General features: G+C 40.5%; 2 protein-coding genes across 6 annotated transcripts in view; both read left to right on the plus strand.

Annotated features, from left to right (window-relative positions):
* The window catches only part of LOC139560166 (NADH dehydrogenase [ubiquinone] flavoprotein 2, mitochondrial-like), a 31,193-nt gene extending 25,208 nt beyond the window's left edge, over positions 1 to 5,985 (plus strand). For both annotated transcript variants that reach the window (XM_071376714.1, XM_071376715.1), the window contains one exon: positions 5,686 to 5,985. In XM_071376714.1, coding sequence (XP_071232815.1) covers positions 5,686 to 5,779 — 94 coding nt within the window. In that variant the 3' untranslated portion in view covers positions 5,780 to 5,985. The remainder of the gene's footprint in view (positions 1 to 5,685) is intronic.
* An 8,521-nt stretch (positions 5,986 to 14,506) lies between these two features.
* Positions 14,507 to 16,850, plus strand: part of LOC139560165 (ankyrin repeat domain-containing protein 12-like) — a 55,095-nt gene continuing 52,751 nt past the window's right edge. The window contains exon 1 of one of the 4 annotated variants that reach the window (XM_071376712.1): positions 14,507 to 14,671. The gene's annotated coding sequence lies outside the window, so the exon portion shown is untranslated. Of the gene's footprint in view, positions 14,672 to 15,175; positions 15,306 to 16,850 lie in introns of those variants that run through there. The other 3 variants (XM_071376710.1, XM_071376711.1, XM_071376713.1) reach the window with 3 other exon arrangements.

Here is a 16,850-nt window from a genome sequence, read left to right on the forward strand (position 1 = left end):
TAATGTTGATATCATGGATGGTCAGTCCTGTGTAGCATCATAACATGGTTATAACTATAATGTTGATATCATGGATGGTCAGTCCTGTATAGCCTCATAACATGGTTATAACTATAATGTTGATATCATGGATGGTCAGTCCTGTATAGCCTCATAACATGGTTATAACTATAATGTTGATATCATGGATGGTCAGTCCTGTGTAGCCTCATAACATGGTTATAACTATAATGTTGATATCATGGATGGTCAGTCCTGTATAGCCTCATAACATGGTTATAACTATAATGTTGATATCATGGATGGTCAGTCCTGTGTAGCCTCATAACATGGTTATAACTATAATGTTGATATCATGGATGGTCAGTCCTGTGTAGCCTCATAACATGGTTATAACTATAATGTTGATATCATGGATGGTCAGTCCTGTATAGCCTCCATAACATGGTTATAACTATAATGTTGATATCATGGATGGTCAGTCCTGTGTAGCCTCATAACATGGTTATAACTATAATGTTGATATCATGGATGGTCAGTCCTGTATAGCCTCCATAACATGGTTATAACTATAATGTTGATATCATGGATGGTCAGTCCTGTATAGCCTCATAACATGGTTATAACTATAATGTTGATATCATGGACGGTCAGTCCTGTATAGCCTCATAACATGGTTATAACTATACTGTTGATATCATGGATGGTCAGTCCTGTATAGCCTCATAACATGGTTATAACTATAATGTTGATATCATGGATGGTCAGTCCTGTATAGCCTCATAACATGGTTATAACTATAATGTTGATATCATGGATGGTCAGTCCTGTATAACCTCATAACATGGTTATAACTATAATGTTGATATCATGGATGGTCAGTCCTGTATAGCCTCATAACATGGTTATAACTATAATGTTGATATCATGGATGGTCAGTCCTGTATAGCCTCCATAACATGGTTATAACTATAATGTTGATATCATGGATGGTCAGTCCTGTATAGCCTCCATAACATGGTTATAACTATAATGTTGATATCATGGATGGTCAGTCCTGTATAGCCTCCATAACATGGTTATAACTATAATGTTGATATCATGGATGGTCAGTCCTGTATAGCCTCCATAACATGGTTATAACTATAATGTTGATATCATGGATGGTCAGTCCTGTATAGCCTCATAACATGGTTATAACTATAATGTTGATATCATGGATGGTCAGTCCTGTATAGCCTCATAACATGGTTATAACTATAATGTTGATATCATGGATGGTCAGTCCTGTATAGCCTCATAACATGGTTATAACTATAATGTTGATATCATGGACGGTCAGTCCTGTGTAGCCTCATAACATGGTTATAACTATAATGTTGATATCATGGATGGTCAGTCCTGTATAGCCTCCATAACATGGTTATAACTATAATGTTGATATCATGGATGGTCAGTCCTGTATAGCCTCCATAACATGGTTATAACTATAATGTTGATATCATGGATGGTCAGTCCTGTGTAGCCTCATAACATGGTTATAACTATAATGTTGATATCATGGATCGTCAGTCCTGTGTAGCCTCATAACATGGTTATAACTATAATGTTGATATCATGGATGGTCAGTCCTGTATAGCCTCATAACATGGTTATAACTATAATGTTGATATCATGGATGGTCAGTCCTGTGTAGCCTCATAACATGGTTATAACTATAATGTTGATATCATGGATGGTCAGTCCTGTGTAGCCTCATAACATGGTTATAACTATAATGTTGATATCATGGATGGTCAGTCCTTGCATCCATATCTCTATCTATTTAATCTGAGACTGGTTACATTTCTCCAGGCCCGTCCCTCAGCTTTTTACCCAAAACAGATTTTCCCTTTAAACGGTTGCATATTATCACGATATAGTGTCACCAACTAAAAGGTAAACAATATATTCCTGTAGCAAATGCAGAATATGGTATAGATTTTCCACATGTAAATAGCCCTTTTCAGTAGTGCTCTAAGCATGCCATTCCATGAGCTCAGCGTTAATTTTTCAACTGGAATCAATGAGCCCAATCAGTCGTCCATGACAACACAATCATAGACAACAGAGTAGGGCTGGTTAATAAGTCCTTAGTTTTGGGGTCATGCTCAGATAAAACTATTTGGCTAATCTATACTTCCATATTTCCAAGTCCTATTCTTGAAGATCAAGGGGTTTAACATTTATTGGAATGACTGGAATTCTGATAGACTTCGGTTTTTAAATGTAAAGATATAATTTAAATGTATTATTATGTAGTAGAAAGCGATGGGTTAGAAGAAGCCTACATAACCAACCCATAAAGTAACATTTAACATCCATATATGGTCAGCTATGTAAACTTTAACATTGATTTATCCTGCAATAGATGTGGTTCAATTGGTAACATACATTTGTGTCTTCTTCTAATGCTTCTTAAGGGGAAAGTAATCTAAAAGTAACTGAATAATCAGATTATGTTACTGAGTTTGGGGTAATCAAAAAGTTCCCGTTACTGATTTTATAATTACATTTAGAAAGAAACCTACCCAACCCGGTGCATAGATAATACACAGCGAGTAGCAGCAGTGTAAAAAATACACAGCGAGTAGCAGCAGTGTAAAAAATACACAGCGAGTAGCAGCAGTGTAAAAAATACACAGCGAGTAGCAGCAGTGTAAAAAATACACAGCGAGTAGCAGCAGTGTAAAAAATACACAGCGAGTAGCAGCAGTATAAAAAATACACAGCGAGTAGCAGCAGTATAAAAAATACACAGCGAGTAGCAGCAGTGTAAAAAATACACAGCGAGTAGCAGCAGTGTAAAAAATACACAGCGAGTAGCAGCAGTGTAAAAAATACACAGCGAGTAGCAGCAGTGTAAAAAATACACAGCGAGTAGCAGCAGTGTAAAAAAATACACAGCGAGTAGCAGCAGTGTAAAAAATACACAGCGAGTAGCAGCAGTGTAAAAATACACAGCGAGTAGCAGCAGTGTAAAAAATACACAGCGAGTAGCAGCAGTGTAAAAAATACACAGCGAGTAGCAGCAGTATAAAAAATACACAGCGAGTAGCAGCAGTGTAAAAAATACACAGCGAGTAGCAGCAGTGTAAAAAATACACAGCGAGTAGCAGCAGTGTAAAAAATACACAGCGAGTAGCAGCAGTGTAAAAAATACACAGCGAGTAGCAGCAGTGTAAAAAATACACAGCGAGTAGCAGCAGTGTAAAAAATACACAGCGAGTAGCAGCAGTGTAAAAAATACACAGCGAGTAGCAGCAGTGTAAAAAATACACAGCGAGTAGCAGCAGTGTAAAAAATACACAGCGAGTAGCAGCAGTGTAAAAAATACACAGCGAGTAGCAGCAGTGTAAAAAATACACAGCGAGTAGCAGCAGTGTAAAAAATACACAGCGAGTAGCAGCAGTGTAAAAAATACACAGCGAGTAGCAGCAGCAGTGTAAAAAATACACAGCGAGTAGCAGCAGTGTAAAAAATACACAGCGAGTAGCAGCAGTGTAAAAAATACACAGCGAGTAGCAGCAGTGTAAAAAATACACAGCGAGTAGCAGCAGTGTAAAAAATACACAGCGAGTAGCAGCAGTGTAAAAAATACACAGCGAGTAGCAGCAGTGTAAAAAATACACAGCGAGTAGCAGCAGTGTAAAAAATACACAGCGAGTAGCAGCAGTGTAAAAAATACACAGCGAGTAGCAGCAGTGTAAAAAATACACAGCGAGTAGCAGCAGTGTAAAAATACACAGCGAGTAGCAGCAGTGTAAAAATACACAGCGAGTAGCAGCAGTGTAAAAATACACAGCGAGTAGCAGCAGTGTAAAAATACACAGCGAGTAGCAGCAGTGTAAAAATACACAGCGAGTAGCAGCAGTGTAAAAAATACACAGCGAGTAGCAGCAGTGTAAAAAATACACAGCGAGTAGCAGCAGTGTAAAAAATACACAGCGAGTAGCAGCAGTGTAAAAAATACACAGCGAGTAGCAGCAGTGTAAAAAATACACAGCGAGTAGCAGCAGTGTAAAAAATACACAGCGAGTAGCAGCAGTGTAAAAAATACACAGCGAGTAGCAGCAGTGTAAAAAATACACAGCGAGTAGCAGCAGTGTAAAAAATACACAGCGAGTAGCAGCAGTGTAAAAAATACACAGCGAGTAGCAGCAGTGTAAAAAATACACAGCGAGTAGCAGCAGTGTAAAAAATACACAGCGAGTAGCAGCAGTGTAAAAAATACACAGCGAGTAGCAGCAGTGTAAAAAATACACAGCGAGTAGCAGCAGTGTAAAAAATACACAGCGAGTAGCAGCAGTGTAAAAAATACACAGCGAGTAGCAGCAGTGTAAAAAATACACAGCGAGTAGCAGCAGTGTAAAAATACACAGCGAGTAGCAGCAGTGTAAAAATACACAGCGAGTAGCAGCAGTGTAAAAATACACAGCGAGTAGCAGCAGTGTAAAAATACACAGCGAGTAGCAGCAGTGTAAAAATACACAGCGAGTAGCAGCAGTGTAAAAATACACAGCGAGTAGCAGCAGTGTAAAAATACACAGCGAGTAGCAGCAGTGTAAAAATACACAGCGAGTAGCAGCAGTGTAAAAATACACAGCGAGTAGCAGCAGTGTAAAAATACACAGCGAGTAGCAGCAGTGTAAAAATACACAGCGAGTAGCAGCAGTGTAAAAAATACACAGCGAGTAGCAGCAGTGTAAAAAATACACAGCGAGTAGCAGCAGTGTAAAAAATACACAGCGAGTAGCAGCAGTGTAAAAAATACACAGCGAGTAGCAGCAGTGTAAAAATCCACAGCGAGTAGCAGCAGTGTAAAAATACACAGCGAGTAGCAGCAGTGTAAAAAATACACAGCGAGTAGCAGCAGTGTAAAAATACACAGCGAGTAGCAGCAGTGTAAAAATACACAGCGAGTAGCAGCAGTGTAAAAAATACACAGCGAGTAGCAGCAGTGTAAAAAATACACAGCGAGTAGCAGCAGTGTAAAAAATACACAGCGAGTAGCAGCAGTGTAAAAAATACACAGCGAGTAGCAGCAGTGTAAAAAATACACAGCGAGTAGCAGCAGTGTAAAAAAACCAAAGGGGGGGGGGGGTCGGGTGGTGTCCGTGCAGTCCAAGAGGCCATTTCATTCATTGTTCTGTTACTGCTGGACTAAAACTCGACCAAACACTCGACCAGTCGACTAAACGGGGTCAGCCTAAAGTTAACGTTGCTGTATCGTAACAGAGCCCATGTGTGTGTGTATATATAGATGCGTATCGAATAGTTCATGAAAGGAGAGAGGCACATCCCTAATAAATGTTAGACAATCACTAGTGCTTGTTACACACACAAAGGGTTGATGGTTGAATACTACTAGTTGGTTTTTACTGTATTTAAAAAAATGTATTTTACCTAACCATATTTTAATAAATTATTTAAATCTTGATAAATGAGAACTTGTTCTCAACTGGCCTACCTGGTTAAATAAATAATAAAAACATATTCCAGGCTTTGGAGCTCAGGCTGCAATAGGATGCCATGTTTTATCAGTGAATTAAAGTACTATTGATACACTTGACCAGGCTTTGATTGTTTAATCTAGAATGAAATATACTGTATATAGACTCACATTCTTTTCTTTTTATCTTCCAGGAACGGGCGTTTCTCCTGCGAGCCTGCAGGAGGACTGACGAGTCTGTCTGAGCCTCCCCCTGGACCTGGTTTCGGTGTCAGAGCTGATCTATAGAGACCTACAGTGTATTTCAACACCTCCCTAGCCCCGATACAGTGCACTACGGAAGCCCATAAGATTCCAGTTCAAAGTAGTGCACTGTATCGGATGCCTTTAAAATATATATATATATACTGTAATAAGAACGGTACTGTTCAGGGGAACACCTAACTTCAGTGGAAATAATGTAATATTGTAAATAAAATGTCAATGTACTTGTGCTCATGGGTGTCAGACTGTCTCCTTGTGTCAATTTAGATAATTACTGTCTTATCTGTCTCAAAGATAAATCTAGGTTGACACCGATTTGATGCAGTATTTCTATAAGAAAGCGTTTACTACACTGTCAACATGCAGATCAAGGAACAACTAATCATTTTTAAAAAGTACAAAAATAAAACTGGCAGAAAGAATAGGATTTCATATGTGAATTTGTTAGTTGCCACAAGCCTCACACAGAAATTAATTCTTATTAAGAGCATCAATTAAAATGGGGTAAAATGCATACAGTACCAGTCAAAAGTGGACACACCTAGTCATTCCAGGGTTTCTCTTTTTTTGTTTTACTATTTTCTACATTGTGGAATAATAGTGAAGACAAACTATAATAACACATGTAAACAAAAGTATTAAAGCAAAATATTTTATATTTGAGATTCTTCAAAGTAGCCACCCTTTGACTTAATGACAACTTTGCACACTCCTGGCATTCCCTCAACCAGCTTCATGAGGTAAACCTGTAATGCTTTTCAATTAACAGGTGTGCCTTGACAAGGTAGGGGTTGTATACAGAACATAGCCCTATTTGGTAAGACCCAAGCTGTGTTCGAATACTCATACTACCTTCCCTAACTGTACTATTTGTTAAGTGAATTGAGTATATAGTATACTTATTGGTCATAGTTAGTATGCCAAAAGTTCCCAGATGACGTACTAAATATACATGCAGTGGATACTATTTCCGTGCTTATAGGGCCCTTATGCAATTATTCAGAAAATGGGCGTGGTTTCACATTAGATTAAAAATGGCGGAAAATATGCAGCCAAAGTCAGACGAGAGCAGATACAAATTCATTGCTCTTAACAATATGTCATATGTTGAAAAATGTAATGCCTTTTCAAATATGTTACACCTTATGTTGGCTGACAATTTGTTAGCTACTCTATCCTTACGAACCGCATTAGCATTACAGCAGTATGTACCGGTATGTTAGCTACTAATAAATCGAACATGGCAGTATATTAATCGAACCAGGCAGTATATTAACTAACTACCCAACGTTTATTGACTTGATTAGCCATTGAAACGTACGACTATACCACTTAGCTATCTACTCTGATTTCAGAGCACTCTCCCGCAGAATAACTGATGAATTTACGAATGCTCAATACCCGTTGAATGTGGCCGGTGTCTGTAAACGTCGGTCCAAAAAAATATGCGTAATTTAATTTTTGCCAGCAGCACAGTTAGTCACCAACGCTCTGGATAACACAAACAGCCTAACCAGCTCTGCTAGGGGAAGTAAAATGGTCAGAGTGAGGTGTTCTCTCATTTGTGTCTGGAAGTAGCTAGCCAACGTTAGCCAGTTAGTTTTGGTGCTTGACTACGGTTGAACCCTCAGATCAACCGTACTCCTCCGCCAGAGCGTCCAGTGTGCGCTCTGAACGCTCCGAGAGTGAAACGCAATGGATTTACGAACGCCCAGAGCGAACTCTGGCACTCCAGATTGAATTTACGAACAAACCCGAAATAGTAAAATGTTTAGCTAGTAATTAGTTAAACTAACAAGCGGTTGCATAGCAACAGCATCAACTTCCGGAAGACAGGCGTAGCTCAACTGAAAGGATACCGTTAGTTTCCAGTATACTAAAATGAACTAATAGTATGAAGTATATACTCATTAAATATGTAGTATACAGTATGTTAGAATGGGTATTCGAACACAGCTCAAGTCTACATTATGGCAAGAAGAGCTCAAATAAGCAAAGAGATACGACAGTCCAGCATTACTTTAAGACATGAAGGTCAGTCAATCTGGAAAATTTCAAAAACTTTCAAAGTTTCTTCAAGTGCAGTCGCAAAAACCGTCAAGCGCTATGATGAAACTGGTTCATGAGGACCGCCAAAAGGTAAAGGACGACCCAGAGTTACCTCTGCTGCAGAGGATAAGTTCATTAGAGTTAAATAGAGACAGCATGAATCAGGCCTTCATGGTCGAATTACAGCAAAGAAACCACTACTAAAGGACACCAATAAGAAGAGACTTGCTTTGGCCAAGAAACAAGAGCAATGGACATTAGACCGATAGAAATCTGTCCTTTGGTCTGATGAGTAAATGTGAGATTTTTGGTTCCAACCACCGTGTCTTTGTGAGACGCAGAGTAGGTGAACGGATGATCTCTGCATGTGTGGTTCCCACTGTGAAGCATGGAGGAGGTGTGATGGTGCTTTGCTGGTGACACTGATTTATTTAGAATTCAAGGCGAGGCCTCCTGAGTGGCACAGTGCATCGCAGTTGCTAGCTGTGCCACAAGAGACCGGGCTTTGTCGCAGCCGACCGCGACTGGGAGACCCATGGAGCGGCGCACAATTGGCCCAGCGTCGTCCAGGTTAGGGGAGGGTTTGGCCGGCAGGGATGTCCTTGTCCCATCGCGCTCTAGCGACTGCTGTGGCGGGCCAGGCGCATGCACGCTGACACGGTCGCCAGGTGTACGGTGTTTCCTCTGACACAGTGGAGTGGCTGGCTTCCGGATTAAGCGGGCATTGTGTCAAGAAGCAATCCGGCTTGATTGGGTCGTTTCCGAGGACGCATGGCTCTCGACCTTCACCTCTCCTGAGTCTGTACGGGAGTTGCAGCGATGAGACAAGACTGTAACTACCAATTGGATATCATGAAATTGGGGAGAAAGAAGTAAAAGTAAAAAGAAATTATAATAATTAAACACTGAATTCAAGGCACACTTAACCAGCATGGCTACCGCAGCGATATCCCATCTGGTTTGCTCTTAGTGGGACTATCGTTTGTTTTTCAACAAGAAAATGACCCAACACACCTCTAGGCTGTGTAAGGGCTATTTGAGAAGGAGAGTGATGGAGTGCTGCATCAGATGACCTGGCCTCCACAATCACCCCACCTCAACCCAATTGAGATGGTTTGGGATGAGTTGGACCGCAGAGTGAAGGAAATGCAGCCAACAAGTGCTCAGCATATGTGGGAACTCATTCAAGACTGTTGGAAAAGCATTCCAGGTGAAGTTGGTTGAGAGAATGCCAAGAGTGCGCAAAGCTGTCATTTTGGCAAAGGGTGGCTACTTTGAAGAATCTCAAATTTAAAATATATTTAGATTTGTTTAACACTATTTTTGGTTAGTACATGATTCCTTATGTGTTATTTCATAGTTTTGATGTCTTCACTATTATTCCACAATGTAGAAAAGAGTAAAAATAAAGAAAAACCCTTGAATGAGTAGGTGTGTCCAAACTTTTGACTGGTACTGTATGTAAACACATACTCCTGCAATGAGCTACAGAAACTGTGAATGATCCTTTGCTTCTGAAGCATAGATAGATATGATGCAATGCCCTCATGTTCAATACTATCGCAACCCCCACAAAAGGCCCTTGTGTTACAACTGCTTCTGCCATTCAAGCCTTGATGGCTAGTCGCAGTGTCTAGCCACTGCCCCCCCCCCTTGTGATTTTAAGCTTGTTCTCTTCTGCAACATAATGTCAGAGAGGAAGAGGCGAAGCAAGAGGTTTTATTCCACCCAAAATAAGCCCATGATATGTTGAATTTTTGTATGAAAGCCAATGCGTGTCAAATTTGGTCAACAAAAAATATATTGCTAATTTGCTACGTGAGGCTTATTCGATCTAATAGAAATGTCGTAATGGTTAGGTTGTTAGGAATGCACTGATATAAGCGGATGCACGTTTGCCTGGCTACCCAGACTCCTTGCTCCGGCCAATGCTATGTCACACCTGGAAGAATTTGGTCTGAAGCCCCATTTTTGTCATTTTGTGTGTGTATATAATATATATATACACATATTTATTTTTTATTTAAAAAAAATATGGGGGGGGTTTGCAAAATTTGACCTTTTCATTCAAGACAGGGTAAATATTGTTTCAGGTGATAAAACATGTTTTTTTACTTTTCCTCAACTTGCTTCTAACTTTATAGCAAGTTAAGCTAGCTGGCACTGCAGAGCAGCTAGCTATAAGCGAGGCTAGTTTGAAGATACCACTGTAGCTAGCGACCTCCACCTAATAATTATAATAAAAAACAAATGTCATTACCATCAAACTTGAATGGGAGGCAGTCATAATTGGCTTATATTTGGCTTATTAAAAAGAGTACTCATTTATAGGAATGGGTAATTGTTTACAAGTTCCTACCGAAAACCACATTTTTATTTTCTTCTGTGTTTGGTAACTTCCTGTTCTTCGACTGACACAGAGATATTAGAGAAAGGAGGAGAGGAAATCCATTGGGTAATGAATGGAGGCACATATAACGCCCCACCCAGCAGACTAGACAAATCACATTCACTCTGTCATGCTGCGTCACACAGTTGCTAAGCTAATCGTCATTCAATCCCTTCTCAAAATCAGGTTGAATTTCTTGTTCACGAATTTCATGATAACGCTGGGTTTTTGAGCCAGCGTCCAATTGACTCCCATTCACTCCTTGAAGGAGTCCTCTCTTTGTTTCCCCATCTCCTCAAAAGTATCTCTGACAGACTCTGGCTGGACTGAGGACGACGCAAAGTTTGGAAAATGTGTCTAGCAATAGAGCCTTCAACCGCAAGGGGGTGTTACGATTCCACGCCGTTGTGGACGTCCCCATTGAAATGCATGACATCCGTAGTAACGGGGTAGTCATGGGTAATGTGAACAAGGCTTTACCCATAAGCACTCTGTTACGTTATGTCGGATGTCATGCATTTCAATGGGGATGTCCACAATGGAGTGGAATCGCAACGCCCCCTTGAGGTTGAAGGCTCCTTTGCGAGACGGACAAAGCATACTTTTCCAAACTTTGCATTGTCTTCCGTCCAGCCAGAGTCCGTCGAATATTTTGCACTTCGGGCGTTCCTGAATGTGGGCGTTCTTGCATCTGCAGGAACCCCTCTTTATGCTTCTATTGGTCCATTTTTAAGCTAGGACTCTGGTACACAGGCGGGGGCACTTCAGTACAGTAGGTGGCGGTACTGCACCATTGGATGCCAACCGCCGATAAACCCACAGAAGAGGCAGACTGTCCTTCGCCCTCGCCTGTCAGGCACTGTTTCCCGCAGTTCTGTTAATGATGGCAGTTGTTCGGCATGCATTTAGGACACTGGGTGCTAGCTAGCTAGTTAGCAAGCTAGGACTCCTGGTACACTGCAAGCAGGAGGCGGGATAGGTAGCTAGCTAGCACACCGGTAGACAGTGTCCTTCGCCCTCGCCTGTCGGGCACTGTTTCCCCACAGTTCTGTTAACAAGGGCAGTTGTTCGCCAGGCATTTAGGACACTGGCTGCTAGCTAGCTACGACTCTGGTACATAGCAGGCAAAATAGGTAACTAACTAGAGATAGCTAGGACACCGGTGTCCTTTGCCCCCGGGCCCGTCGGGCTGTTTTCCCGCAGTTCTGTAACGATAGCGAGGTCACGTGTTTGGCAAGCGGGAGCGAAGGACACTGTGTGCTAGCTGATTAGCTAACTAGGACACAGCAGGCAGGATAGGTAGCTAGCTAGGACACTGGTAGACAGTGTACTTTGGCCTTGCCTGCTGGGCACTGTTAGCTAGCTAGGAGGACTCCAGTACACAGCAGGCAGGAGGCTGGGGCGACACCGGTAGAAAGTTAACTTGTCTGTTCAGTAGCGCAGCAAGACTCTGTGAAAATGACATTAGACGTCACAGTGTACCGTGACTCTTCAGGCTAGATGCATGTGGCATTTTGGCGAGTTTGAAAAAATAACTTTATATCAGAGCTGTCATAGAGATAGATAGAAGACTCATGATGGGTATAACCGCTTTAACCTGTTTGGGCTGCAGGGGCAGTATTGAGTAGCTCTGATAAAAGGTGCCCATTTCAAACGGCCTCGTACTCAATTCTTGCTCGTACAATATGCATATTATTATTACTATTGGATAGAAAACACTCTCTAGTTTCTAAAACCGTTTGAATTATTTCTCTGAGTGAAACAGAACTCATTCTGCAGCACACTTCCTGTCAGGAAGTGAGATTTCTGAAATCGAGGTCTCTGTTCTAGGGTCTATAAATGGGCATGATACGTATTAGTATACATGCACGTCATACACCTTCCACTAGATGTCAAGAGGCAGTGAGAGAAGAAATGGGGTGATTATCTTGGTCTGAGGTGGAATAAATCCTCTTGGAATGACGTGTGACCCATTTCCTGTTTTCTGGAAAGCGCGAGGAGGGACATGGAATTGCCTTCTGGAAAGCTGTCGTTATAGGCGACTACTATCTCCGGCTTTGATTTTATTTGATACATGTCACAATATCATCGTAAAGTATGTTTTTTCAATATAGTTTTATTAGATTATTGAAATTTTTTCGGAACGTTAGGCGTGTTGCTTTGTCTGCGCGTATGTTCAGGAAGGAGAGCTTCGCGCCACTTGGCTAGTGTGCTTGCTAATTCAAGAGGGACAAAGGACGTTCTAAAACCAAACAACGACTGTTCTGGACAAAGGACCCCTTGTACAACATTCTGATGGAAGCTCATCAAAAGTAGGACCCATTTTATGATGCTATTTCATATATCTGTCGAACTGTGTACTATTAGTTTTGCGCCCAGGTTTTGGGCACTATCTCGCCATAATGTAAGCCTTATGTCTATATGAAGTTATTTTTAGAATTCTAACACTGCGATTGCATTAAGAACTAGTGTATCTATCATTTCCTATACAACATGTATTTTTTAGTCATGTTTATAAATAGTTATTTGGTCAGAATATGTGAGTGTCAGATAAATATCCAGACGTTGTGGGTTAAATATGCTACGTTAGCACAATGTATAACCACTGATTTCAGCTCTAAATATGCACATTTTCGAACAAAACATAAGTGTATGTATAACCTGATGTTATAGGACTGTCATCTGATGAAGTTTATCAAGGTTAGTCAAAAATTATATATCTTTTGCTGGTTTGTTACGATCGCTAACTTTTGCTGCTGGGAAATGGCTTGTGTTTCTGGCTACTGTGGTAAGCTAATATAATGCTATATTGTGTTTTCGCTGTAAAACACTTAATAAATCGGAAATATTGGCTGGAATCACAAGATGCCGGTCTTTCATTTGCTGTACACCATGTATTTTTCAGAAATGTTTTATGATGAGTATTTAGGTATTTGACGTTGGTGTCTGTAATTACTCTGGCTGCTTCGGTGCTATTTCTGACAGTAGCTGTGATGGTAGCTGCAATGTAAAACTGATTTATACCTCAAATATGCACATTTTTCGAACAAAACATAGATTTATTGTGTAACATGTTATAGGACTGTCATCTGATGAAGTTGTTTCTTGGTTAGATCTTGGTTAGTTAGGTTGGCTTTGTGCATGCTACCTGTGCTGTGAAAAATGTCTGTCCTTTTTTGTATTTGGTGGTGAGCTAACATAAATATACGTGGTGTTTTCGCTGTAAAACATTTTAAAAATCGGACATGTTGGCTGGATTCACAAGATGTTTATCTTTCAAATGCTGTATTGGACTTGTTAATGTGTGAAAGTTAAATATTTCAAAAAAATATATTTTGAATTTCGCGCCCTGCACTTGAACTGGCTGTTGTCATAAGTGTACCAGCGTCGGGCTTGCAGCCTGATTAAGCATGGATATTGCAATTGAGGCCTTCCACAATTTTAAATGTGTCAACTGGATGGGGATACCTTTGAGTTGAGAATTATCAGCCAATGAAGAAGAAAATGGAGATAGCTTTCAATGCAACAGCGTCACAGAGGCTATAATGACACAGATACAAAGAGTTCTATATCTATCTCTATGGCCTGTAAACACGCGTATCTACCCTCTCATTGGCTAGAATGGTCCCACCTGATCTCGCCCCCTCCCTCATGCCTTCCATCTTTGAGGACATGTATTTCCATTGTTAGAGCGGGCACTCGAATCTCTTGTCAATATAATAGACAATCTTTCATAATGTTCTCCCATCGCGCATGCGCTTTAATACCCACATAATGCAAATATCACTGCGCCACAACAATTCGATATAGATAGAGCGGCAGGAATGATGCAACACATGGACGGAACTAGAATACAGTGCCTATGTATTGAGATAAATGACAATTGAATGCACATAGTCAGATTAGCTCTCTGTTATGTCTTCATCCGACATGTTCGAAAACATTCCCAAGCCGCAGAGCGGAGCGGAAAAGATGACGTCAAGCGCCCAGCGTCACCCACCTCTCCCTCTCCTATGCACCCCAAAGTTTACTTGCAAAATACTCACCTTTCGGTATCCATACACGCAATAAAACACGACTTTAAATGTACATACTACCCTAACGAAGATTTTTATTGTATCGAGGCCTTTCTATCAGTTCCGGGAAATGTTTAAAATGTGGTAAATAGCTTGACATACCCATTATCCAGCAGACGTAGACCCTTTTTTAAAGATCGGCAGGACTCATGTGACCACATGACTGTTCTCCGCCAATGGGACCGACGGTTGCATGATTTGCTGGGTTTTTTTTCTTCTTGAAGACGAAAGACGGACTGGGGATGTTTTCAAACCCAGCAATAAACTGGACGTCATACAGCCCTTAGGCTAGCTACTGTTAATGTTCAATATTTTGGGGAAATTACTGTTTTACAGCTACGTAGTTATATCTTCAGGATCTGAAAACGAATGAACAGGCAGAACCTGATCGCTATTGAAAAGGTAAGCAGAAAGTTAATGTTCATATTGATTTAGATTTGATTGCCCATGATCATAGGTAAACCCCAGTTAGTATTCTGGCTAGTTGGAGAGCTAGCTAGCAAGCTAACCAACTTTGACGTAGCTGTTTTCGGAAATTGAATGTTAGCTATGACACAACGTGTTTTTGGATTTGTATGTCAACTACGTTCTATATACGCATTTAGTAACAGGTGTTTTACTTATGTGGCTAAGTTGCTTTTACGCCAAGAATATGAAGAATTGTAGCGTGCGTGGCTGTGTGTCGAGGGCAAAGCTGGGTGACAACTGGCTAACTAGTTAGCTTCAGCTAGCCTGTTCGTAGCAAGCTTGCTAGCACAGGGGAGGGGGAAACGGTGGTAGGGCATTCGCCTCAGCGGGCTTTTGTCTACACGGGATGGTTTTGTTCTCCATGTAACTACACATTGAACGATTTTAAATAATATCTAACTCTTTTTCGCAACAGACCAAGCTGCACAGTAAATTGACCAAGACGTTCCGCCAGGTAGCAAACTCGCCACATTATGCAACGTAGCTGGTTCGCACACCTCAGAAGGAATGGCTAACGTTAGCTAACTACTGTAGCCCTCATTACAAGAATTTCAGCGCCGAACGTAACGTAAGCATGCTATTCTCTGAACACGATCTACGTTAACCCTAGCTAGCTAGCAAGCAAGCTAACTGTATTCGTGTCATTTATGTCCATATACGTTTATAACGTCCAATTTTTGCCACATTGGATCTGTAAAATGCACATAATAATAATAACAATTATAATTATTTGCTATTTTGTAAATCTGACAACAGTATAGCCAAGGTACAGCAGCGAGTCAAGCATTTGGGGGGTGTGTTGGTTGAACCGCTGTCTGTCTGGTGTGACCGTCCTTCGCTCTGGAAACCTTTTGTCTAAAGGACGTATCAAAACATGTGTACTCACTCAGATCCTATACAAAAACCAAGCCACTAGTGCAGATGTATAGCTGAATATTACCTCACGTCTCTCGTTCATGACAATGACAGAATAAATACATTGTACATTTTATTATAGCCACAATGGGTGCAGAATGAACAGTCTCCATGAAGTATGAGGAAATATCAAATCAAGGGTGATGTCATTTCTACCCTCCCATGCTGTTGCAGTATTTTGTATAGCCTAATATCAGTGCAATACCGGTTGAAATTGATATCCCGCTATTGTCTTCAGTGAGGCAGCAATGACAATGACACTGAATCTATGAATTTAGTTGCAAGTAAGGGCTCCGTTTATCTAAATAGGTTTCACCTTTTTCCTACTACAAAATATAGCTATACGCCTTCAGCCCTAAATAATCAAAGCGTAGTAATGTGTGTGTAATAAAGAAGTTAATTACAGAATGCATAGTGACTAACCATAGGGTTTGTCTTAAACACATAACATGTTGAAAACAACCCCCCCCCCCCCCCCCCCCCCAAAAAAAATACTAGGCCTATATATTTTCCTATATACTTTAAAAATGGGCCTTTGATACCACTCTGAATTGTAATATAGCTCGATGATAGAATTCTGGTTTGAATGTCTGTAACTTTGTGATCGTCACTACACTAAAATTGTATTTTGTTGTCACATCATGTTCCTCATTTGTGTTACTGTAGTACCAAGTACTTAACTCACAATCGCAGGTACATTATAACAAGTACATTTTACATAGTGAACTTATTATGGCAGTTTATGCAATAGCCATGTAAACACCGTACTCTGCTTATCTTAATTGGCGTAAGGTCATAATCGGAAGTAAGCATATGCCGATTTTAAAAACACCTGGTTTTCTGAGTAATCTTTCAAATTATTAGGACATGTAAATACCTTAATCGGCGTTCCAGAGGTGCGTTTTATTTGCCCATGCACCAGCCAAGCAAGCTTCCCTCTTTGCGAGTGAGTTGTACTTGGAACAGCTGAATGTATATGCTTCTTTTAGAAGTAGTTTTCACATGTACTTTATGTGTCCGAACTCAGAATCAAATATCCTTCCCAAAAATAACATGTTTGTTTTGATTGGTGATTTTCTGCATTTGTCTGTGCCATCAGGTTGCCTGATTTCAAATATGTCCATGAAAACAGGATTATTAGTGAAATGGGTCTTCTTCCAAAGCATGTAAAAGTTTTAATTAATCTTATTTGTAAAAA

The sequence above is a fragment of the Salvelinus alpinus genome, chromosome 30 (assembly GCF_045679555.1).
Source record: "Salvelinus alpinus chromosome 30, SLU_Salpinus.1, whole genome shotgun sequence".
NCBI classification, from domain to species: Eukaryota; Metazoa; Chordata; class Actinopteri; order Salmoniformes; family Salmonidae; genus Salvelinus; species Salvelinus alpinus.